Here is a 9,239-nt window from a genome sequence, read left to right on the forward strand (position 1 = left end):
AGAGTGAGTGAGTTTGTTTTCCCAATGAGACAATGGAATATATACCATTTTAGAATCAAGGACAATTGGTTATTTATTAACTTAAAAAAAAAAAAAACTGCCTTCCTAGTTAATTTACATAAGTCTGACAGCACAACATGATTTGCACATCAGTAACTTTCAACATAAAACTGTGTTACAGCCAGTTTCTGACATGGTTTTATTTGCTTTCAACAGCTGGATTTAACTTAGTGTGAGAAACACATTAAAATAGATCAGACATCAACAGTTGCCTCCTGGAACTTTCACTTTTTTCCAATTTGAAAGTTTTTCTCTCAGCTGCAGCTTCTCTCAGTTTGCACTTCTCTTCAAAGATAAACTCTGACTCTAAAAACTGCAAAAATAAAGCTTCCCCTTCAGATCCAACCTGGACTTTGTCCACGTTCCTGGCGCAGCCCACCACCTTCATCCCGTGGCGGACCAGCTCTTTGGCTACGGCCGCCCCGATCCCGACCGAAGCTCCGGTCACCAGAGCCACTCTGCCCCTCCAGCGCTCCATCACAGCGGGACACCGGGAACCTGCTACGCAAACAGAAGAACAGGAGAGACCGGAGAGTCTGCCGGTGACGAAGCCGTGAACGCAGCACACTGGAGGCGGCGCATCATCAGCAGCTCCTTCCTCTTCCGTGTTCCTCTTCTTCTTCTACGACTCCTGCATCTTGTGGCAGACTGGACGCAGCACACGCGCTCCCCCACCGGCCACTTATAGAACTGCATCGACATATTTGAATACGATGGAGAGTTCAGGGCGGTGGAGAAACTCAATTGCAGCTTTTGTTGCTTCATAATGTTCCACGTTGAGTATAAGTGATTTGATTTATATGATAATTTTCTATGAGGAATCTCATTTGCTAGCCCAGATCTTGCATTCTCAATCGCATACTTTTAAAAAATATATGTATATTATTTTAAGTATATACTAAAGCTGCCCTCACAGAGTACATATTATTTCATACAGTGTATGTATACAATTGAGACATAGTACTTCCGTCTTTGCGATCTCAGCTGCTCAAGTTTGTTTATACTTGCCAAAACACAATGACATATCTGATGACAGAGGATTGTGAGTCAGAATAGCCAGGGAAGCATGCTGGCTCATACTGTAAAGTTTAACTTCAAATAGTAATATGACATACAGACATTTTTGGCATACTACACTTGATGTACTATGTGTTGGGACAGATTAAATCTCTTTCCACATACTATATAGTATGTAAGTATGGATATTAGAATGCACCCTTTTCCTGTTACTGTCTCTGTGTTACTGTTTTCTCCACTCCAATAAAACAACAACAAAAAAGCTCCAAGCATCGACCAACCATGCTGAAAATTTCAAGATTTGCAGGGGATCTGGATCATGCAGTCAGGCAGCCCTACGGGTTTTTCTTTCTGGTCAGCAGCGACTCTTAGACGAGTTGAGGCATTTAAATCATGATTGATTGGTATTATAAGGCCCAAAGTGTGCCCAGAAAAGATGCCTATGAAGACTCTCAGTCATCCAGGTCATGGTTATTCTCCTAGTTTGACTGAACTCAAGCAGGTCCAGTTGCTATGATTAAACTACGAGAATGTGCCCAGAAAACATTCTGGACAACACTACACTAGTAGCTGCTTGGGCACAAGGCACAAAATAATTCATGCTGCCAAAAATCATCTGCAGCCACAGTAGAAACTGATCATACAAGGATACATTTTTCTGGTCTTTGACCGTCCTGTGTTAATGAGCTGGTGCCGACTGCAGCCTCAGATTTCCTGAGATGCTTTATCTCTGATCTCTCTAATCAACAAGGCATTTCCTGCTGCTCACTGGATGTTTTTAGCTTCTCCCCTGGATAAACACCACAGACTGTTGTGATGTAACTCCAAAAGGTCAGCAGTCTCACAGTCACGCCACAGTCAAATTCACTGAGACCACATATTTCTGGTTAGTATGACTGATTGGAACATTCAGTTTCTAATAAAGTGCTCAGTGAACAGACATGACTGCCTGCTGCTCTGCACTGAAAGTCTGGTTGAAACGGTTTGAAACAGTGAACATCATCACAAACACACCATGCCCACCATGAAGCATGGTGGTGACAGCATCATGGGGTGGGGATGCTGGAAGCCCTGGAAGGCTTGCAAAGGTAGAATACAATACGTTTCATGTTACAATCCTTTTATTGTATGAAGAGCAAAATTAGAGTTTAAATGTCATGTTTAAAATGAGACCATGGTTACATGAAATCATGACTTTCATAACTGTAGTGCAGAAATCACATGAAGAGTTTGTCACATCATGCATCACTAGATTGCTGACTCCACAGGACGAATCTTAAGTTCTCCAATCTGAAAGAAAAGTAAATTGATCAAATTCTGAGTAAACTATTGGTATTCAAGTCAAAAACATAATAAAATAGGACACAGAGAAAATCAAATACCTGCACATGTGGAGGGGCACCGAGGACGTACACGACAGCCTCCGCAATGTCCACTGCAACCAGATTCTGTCAGAAGCATAAAGTGCTTAAACACATTTTTATCCTAACAATTATATCAGCAGTACTCTCAGAATGCACTAACAATATTTTTACCTTATTAGGAGCATACGCAGCTGCAGCTTTTTCTGGTTCCTTGCTGTAGGCTCGATAAGCAAATTCTGTCTCCACAAGACCAGGAGAGATACTCTGCAGGAAGAGTAAACATCAGTAACAAGCGTCTTGCATTCACTGATGATGTTAACGGTTCTAGTGGAGTAGATGACGGACTGTGGGAGATTTTAGGATCAGCTTGGTTTGAATCAAATGAAGCACAAAGCAGCCTGAATGAGGAGAAACTACTTTTTAATTGCAGACAGCCATGAAGTCTGACTGTCATGGCCCCGCAGCCTCGGCCCTCGTCTCTCTCTCTCTCTCTCTCTCTCTCTCTCTCTCTCTCTCCAGCATGCAGGCAGGTGTGCCTAATTACCAATCAGCTGATTGGTGCTTCGGGATTGGTCCGCTCCAGCTGCGACCTTTCTGTCTGCCGGTATTTCAGCCGCGGTCGGACGATGCTTCGAATCATTCACCAGTTCTGCCACCAATCACCACCACCTACACTCCACCCTTCAAGGACCTTCTTCCGCCAATCTGCCACCGGACTCCCCACTACACCTGTCTACCCCGGTTCAGCTATCCTCCGGTTCACTCCGCCGCCAGTTGTTTCTTCCCGCACTCTCCTCATATCGAGCCAGTTAAGCCGTCACCGCTCTGTCTGTTGTTTTTGCATTTCTGTATTTAGCTTGAAAACTTAGTTCGTCATAGACTTATTGTTTTTTCCCTGTTTGCCTATCTAGTTCGTTATTTCCGTCAGTCAGTGAGTACCTGTTTAGTTGTTCTAATCAGCCTGCGTTCTAGTCTGTGCTCCTTTAGTTAGTTTGGTCAGCTTCAGGGGGCGGGGCTTCGGGGGCGGGGCTTCAGGGACGGCACGCCCCCAGCCCGGGCCCCGGATACGAGGTCAGCTTTAATTGAGGCAGGCCTATATCATAGCTCAGAGTAGCAGGAGTAAGCAGACCTTCCCATGATAGAGCAGTCCAGAGTATGGTCATAGTCTACTTAATATCAAACAGCTTTATAAAGGGGTTACATTGGTTGCCCCAGTCAGGACAGAGTCATGGTTGCTAAAAACTTTACAAGACCGACTGACTTTAGTGATCTAGTAGGTGTAAAATGTTGTACTGCATGAATTGCTTTATTTTAGCTCTCACATTAAACTTTATTATGCGCAAATTTACAAGTTGATCACCGATATTGTCTCCAAGTGTATTCTGGGTAAAACTCGTCACCAACCGTCCACCAACGTCATCAGTCGCTTGTCAACAGATTGCGAACTAGGTCGAGCATTTTTACGGACTAGGTTAACATGAGTGGCACTTCATATAAGCATAAAAGTGGAGCAGTAAAACGAAAAGAAAGGGAACAGAGAGAGCAAGGAAAAGCCAAATTACAAACTGGACACATATTTTGTTCATCGTCCTGGAAATGAACCAGACTTTTTTGTTGGCAGCGATTCAGGCCCGCCAAAACTGCCAGCACAGCGAGGGAGCCAGGTTAATCCCAGGTAGCAATTCTAACAATTACTACACACAATGTGTGAGTTAGTTGTAAACTGTTGGTGGTTGTAAATTGTAGTAGCCCAGCCGCTTAGCTTATAGAATAACCGCTATCCGTGGTGCTGAACTGCTTTGAATTTGTGTTTTATTATCAGTGACCATGTAGCCTCATGTTTTTGTTGTTCTCTTGGTTATACTTCATGTCCGTTTGATGGACTTCAGAATGACATAGCCGCTCTCCGTGGTGCCGAAGCTTGTAAGCCCCGCTGTTGCGGGCATGTGCATGTTGTAAAATGATGTTATCATGAGCTTTATTATTTGGGTTTAAAGGGCCCGGTCTTTTGCCCCGCCCCCGGCCCGGCTCTGATTTGTTCCGCTAGTGGTCAGCTTATTACTCTCAGCACTTAGTCTGAGCTCCTTTGTTTGTTGGTTTGGTTAATTTCCTCTGTTTTTTAGTCTGAGCTCCCTTGGTTCTGGTTTAGTTTCCTTTTGCATACTCAGCATTGTTTCTCTGAGCTCCTTTAGTTCTTATTTTCAATCTGCCAGTTCATCTCAGCACTTAGTTGAGCTCTTTGAGTTATTTTCTTTTGTTTCTCCCTAACCAGTTTAACCTGGTGTTGGTTGAGCTTGTTGTAATTATATTGTTTTTGGTTTCTCTCTATTGTTTAAATTGTTAAACTGTTTTTGTCTACCGTGTCTCTGTTGCTCTGCACTTGAGTCTCCGCCCTGCCCGTAACACTTACTGTGGCCCTGATGTGGCTCTTGGCCTCGTGCAGCTCCTGCCTCAGGCCTTCAGTCAGGGCGGTCACTGCGTACTTGGTGGCAGCGTAGAAATGTCCATCAGCAAAGGGATATACAGAATGTCCCACCAGGCTGCAACAGAAGAACAAGTATGAGCCGTTAACCAGGTCAGCATTTACCAACATGTACTGAAGTCACTTTAAAGCCAGATTTACTGTAGCAGGTCAAAGGCTGCAACAATCAGTTGATAGTTAATGGGCAGAAATCTTCACCTGTTCAGGTTGATGATGTGCCCGTCGTCAACGTTTCTTTCTTTCATCGACTGATACGCTTCACGTGTGCAGATGGACAACCCAATAACGTTCAGCTGCAAGAAACCAAGCAAAAAGAAAACCAGGGAAGAAAATGTTCTTCATTAACACCTAGAACTCCACACTATTTTTTTTTGTGCACGAAGAAACACATTTTTATTTGCTTTAAATCAGCTTGCCTGAAAGTGTCTGTGACATTTCCATATTTATTTAAGACGTGACAATCCAACTTGCATGTTCTTGTTCAAAGATGTTTAATAAAATTAGAATTGATCATGTTTTTGACTTGTAGTAGTAAAAACACAGGTTTTATAACATTAACTAATGATCAAATGTCTCAGTACGTCATGAATTCTGATTTCTACGATAACACTGATCTCTTACATCCAGCATGTTCTTCCAGCCGCTGGTTTTGCCACTCAACAGCGGCTCTGGATGAGCCAGGCCGGCGTTGTTGATGCAAACATCCACGCCTTTGTGCTGCGCTTTGATGGCTGCAAACATGGACAGAATCTCCTCCTCTTTGGTCAGGTCACACTTGATCGGCACCAAGACACCAGTGTAGCCGGCTTTTTTACACTCAGCTGCCAGTTCCTGAGATCAGAATGAAAAAAAGATTAACTTTACAATCAACTTTGTGCTTTTAGTAACCTTCCACAAAAAAGTCTGTAGTGTTAAGTTGTGCACAACATTTGTTTTGCTGTTGTGACGTAAGGTGCCACTTTCTTTTTTAGACCAAGTTAATAATGGAAAGACTGGAAGTTCTGTGGGATTCTAAGTACAGAAACAGTTTTTCAGATGTGTGATTATGCAAGTTTAGTTTACTTATGATTCAATATTGAATCAAACTTAATGTTATAGATTTTTTCCAATGAACTTTTAATAAGAGCAGAAAGGAAGTTTAGATAAACAGCATGAAGACAGATGGTGTTATTTAATCCTAGAGGAGATAAGATGTTAGAAATGGGTTGCTGTGTCAACAATGGGAAATAATCAGACCCCTCCTTTCTCTAATGCTTACATAAGCCTGACTCAGCAAAAATAAGTCTGTATAAGAGTCACTTTAAGCATTAAAATGTAATAAAGACAGTTTATGTTATAGTTGCTTTAAATGGCTGTAGTCAATTTACCATGACAAACACATGTATGTGTCTCTAACAGCAACTTTCACTTGTTTCTCTCGTATAAAATGTTGGCTGTTTGCCAATTTATCCCCCCCAAATAAAAAACAAACAAACAAACAAAAAACACGAACTCTCTAATTTTTGTCCTGAAAAATTGTAGAAATAAAGTTTCAAACCTGGATTTTGTCCACGTTCCTGGCGCAGCCCACCACCGTCATCCCGTGGCGGACCAGCTCTTTGGCTACGGCCGCCCCGATCCCAACCGAGGCCCCGGTCACCAGAGCCACTCTGCCCTTCCAGCGCTCCATCACAGCGGGACACCGGGAACCTGTTGCACGCACACAAGAAAAGCGAAAGGAGAGTCTGACGGTCACGGAGCCGTGAACGCAGCACACTGGGGAATATCAGCAGCTCCTTCCTTGTATTTCTCTTATCTCCTACGACTCCTCCTTATTCTGAGATTTGTGCGACCTCAAACTCATTTGAACTCTACGGGACACTTAAAGGGACACTGGCAGATGTTTTATTTATTTATTTTTTAAATGTAGTTTCTCGTGCTCACGAGAAAGTTTCGCGTGCGCACGAGATCATTCCCGGTTGGTACACACTGCAGGCGCACACAATAGACCAGCAGACCGTCTGTGTCTGCTTATCTGAAAATGATAAAACAGGATTTAGTTGACCTTTACGTCAATCTTGGACTCCGTTATAAAAGATATTCACAGATTCGGACTTCCGGCATCAATGACTCTTTAACGAAACGTCATCGACACACAAATTATGCCTCTTTACCATCAGTATGAGGTGGACAATATACTACACGATCATTTTTTTAAAATCAGAAGCAGCTGTTTTTCGTGCAGCAGACATAACAGTAGTCTCTGTGTGCAGCTGGCTGTGCGACCAGAGCGCAAGGGACCGTCTGCAAATTACAACACTGCTGCTACAGCGAAGACACACTACAAACATATCTAATAACGTCACTGGTATTCACTGCAGTGTCACCAAAATCACTACAGCCGTCACTTCTCTCCTACTGATCATACTACAACACTTGGTTTCACAAAAAATACACTTTAAAAAATATTTTTAATGAATTTTTATTATTATTAGTTTCAATGACTTCACTGTACTCTACTGTACACTAGTGAAACTCTGTCCAGCCACAATAGAGGCTCTGCTACTCATACTACACCTGTTAGTTTGACAAAAAATACCTTTCATGATTTTTATTTTATTTTTATTTTATATTTTTTGCTCACGAGATAGTTTCTCGTGTGCATAACAAGCTACATTAAAAAAAAAAAAAAGAATCTGTCAATGTCCCTTTAGGGGCTCCGTAGAACTCACAGTGGCACATCTGATGTAAATGTGCAGGAGGATCGTGGGTCAGAATAGCCAGAAAAGCCCGCTGACTCACATACTGTAGTTTTTCAACTTTAAGTAGTAATTGGACAGATATTTTTTTTGGCATACTACACTTGTTGCACTGTGTGTTGGGTCTTTCTGGCATACAACATTGTCTATGGATATTGGAATGCATTTAATGTCACTGTCTGCATATTTCCTCATCTTCACTCAATGAAACAATAAAAAGCTTCAACCATGCTAAAAAAAATAAAGTTTTGCAAATGTGGCGGAGTTATGGTGGGGTTAATACATTAATAGGAGGATTTTTAAATTGACTATGTTGTTGATCACGAGGAATTTCACCCCCAGGATATTAACACCATCAGGGCAGGCAGGGAAGAGACGAAGCAAACTTAGCAAACTCGTTGCATAAAACCAAGTGACAATGAATGTGTCTAGGTAGGACTGTTGACAATGACCAAAAATGAAACCATTAAACGCCACCCCGTATTCAAGCTGCAGGTGAGTTCAATGAGGGTAAGAGAGTAGACAGAGAGGGAGAGAGCGACAACAGAGGGGGAGCTCTACCTGCTACACAAAGGATTTGGATCATGTGGTCAGTTTGTCCTGCCAGTTCGTTCCCCCAGTGGATTACCCATTTTATTCACAGCGCCCAGTGCCTCCCTGCATGCAAAGGCTCCACTGAAACAATTCCACCCTGAACTATTTTAAGGGAACACTGAAGCTGCATCCATTGCTTCGCCCCATCCACAAAAACTGTTATTAGTGTAAAGAAATACAAACAAATCAGAGCATTTTTTTCCCCAAAAAACAGAGCACTACTATGCAACCATGATGTTCATCAGAATGGGCTGGCAAGGTCACACCAAGTCAAATTCATTGAGATCACATATTTTCAGCTGCTACGATTGATGTGAACATGAACTATACCTGCATGATATTATGCTCTGTAGCCACATGATTGCTGGTTGGATAACTGCATGAATTAGCAGGTGAGCAAGTGTTTCTAATGAAGTGCTGTTTTTCATTCAAGACTTAAAATGGTAAATGGTCTGCACTTATATAATAACGTTTTTTTCTACCTTAGTGGTACTCAAAGCACAAGCACCCATTCACACATCAATGGCAACAGAGCTGCCACGCAAGGCGCTGCCTGCCATTGGGAGCAACTTCGGGTTCAGTATCTTGCCCAACTTGCCCGACTGTGGAGGGGCAGGGGATCGAACTGCCAACCTTGCGACTGGAGGACAACCCGCTCTACTACCTGAGCCACAGCCACCCAAATTCCACCTTTAAATTCTTTGTATTTAGATATTTAATATGTACCAAGCATGTTGGGCACAAAACAAACTTAGCAGAACATATGAATAATATTAATTTATTTTCATAGTGTAATATTGGACTTGTTTGTATATGCACATTTCATTTGTCTGACTCATTTTTCTTCCACCACGTTGCGAAAGATAACACCTTCCATCTACCTACCTCCAGTATTGCTGCAGCTAATCTTTGACAGCAAACATGTAAGTCTGGTTGAAACTGTTTGAAACAGTGAACATCATCACAGACACACCATGCCCACCA

At 42.4% G+C, this 9,239-nt stretch overlaps 2 protein-coding genes across 5 annotated transcripts in view; both read right to left on the minus strand.

Moving 5' to 3' along the window:
* LOC103368709 (dehydrogenase/reductase SDR family member 11-like) overlaps positions 1-6,627 on the minus strand; it is a 19,091-nt gene extending 12,464 nt beyond the window's left edge. Inside the window, exons 1-2 of the mRNA XM_008297161.1 lie at positions 6,613-6,627; positions 407-558 (exon numbers count right to left, since the gene is read on the minus strand). Coding sequence (XP_008295383.1) covers positions 407-538 — 132 coding nt within the window. The 5' untranslated portion in view covers positions 539-558; positions 6,613-6,627. The remainder of the gene's footprint in view (positions 1-406; positions 559-6,612) is intronic.
* Positions 2,181-9,239, minus strand: part of LOC103368705 (dehydrogenase/reductase SDR family member 11-like) — a 12,602-nt gene continuing 5,543 nt past the window's right edge. For 2 of the 4 annotated variants that reach the window (XM_008297156.1, XM_008297154.1), the window contains exons 2-8: positions 6,461-6,635; positions 5,545-5,754; positions 5,122-5,216; positions 4,852-4,981; positions 2,613-2,705; positions 2,460-2,525; positions 2,181-2,367 (exon numbers count right to left, since the gene is read on the minus strand). In XM_008297156.1, coding sequence (XP_008295378.1) covers positions 2,326-2,367; positions 2,460-2,525; positions 2,613-2,705; positions 4,852-4,981; positions 5,122-5,216; positions 5,545-5,754; positions 6,461-6,592 — 768 coding nt within the window. In that variant the 5' untranslated portion in view covers positions 6,593-6,635 and the 3' untranslated portion in view covers positions 2,181-2,325. Of the gene's footprint in view, positions 2,368-2,459; positions 2,526-2,612; positions 2,706-4,851; positions 4,982-5,121; positions 5,217-5,544; positions 5,755-6,460; positions 6,686-9,239 lie in introns of those variants that run through there. The other 2 variants (XM_008297157.1, XM_008297153.1) reach the window with 2 other exon arrangements.

The sequence above is a fragment of the Stegastes partitus genome, unplaced genomic scaffold, assembly GCF_000690725.1.
Source record: "Stegastes partitus isolate 25-593 unplaced genomic scaffold, Stegastes_partitus-1.0.2 Scaffold1194, whole genome shotgun sequence".
Classification (NCBI taxonomy): domain Eukaryota; kingdom Metazoa; phylum Chordata; class Actinopteri; family Pomacentridae; genus Stegastes; species Stegastes partitus.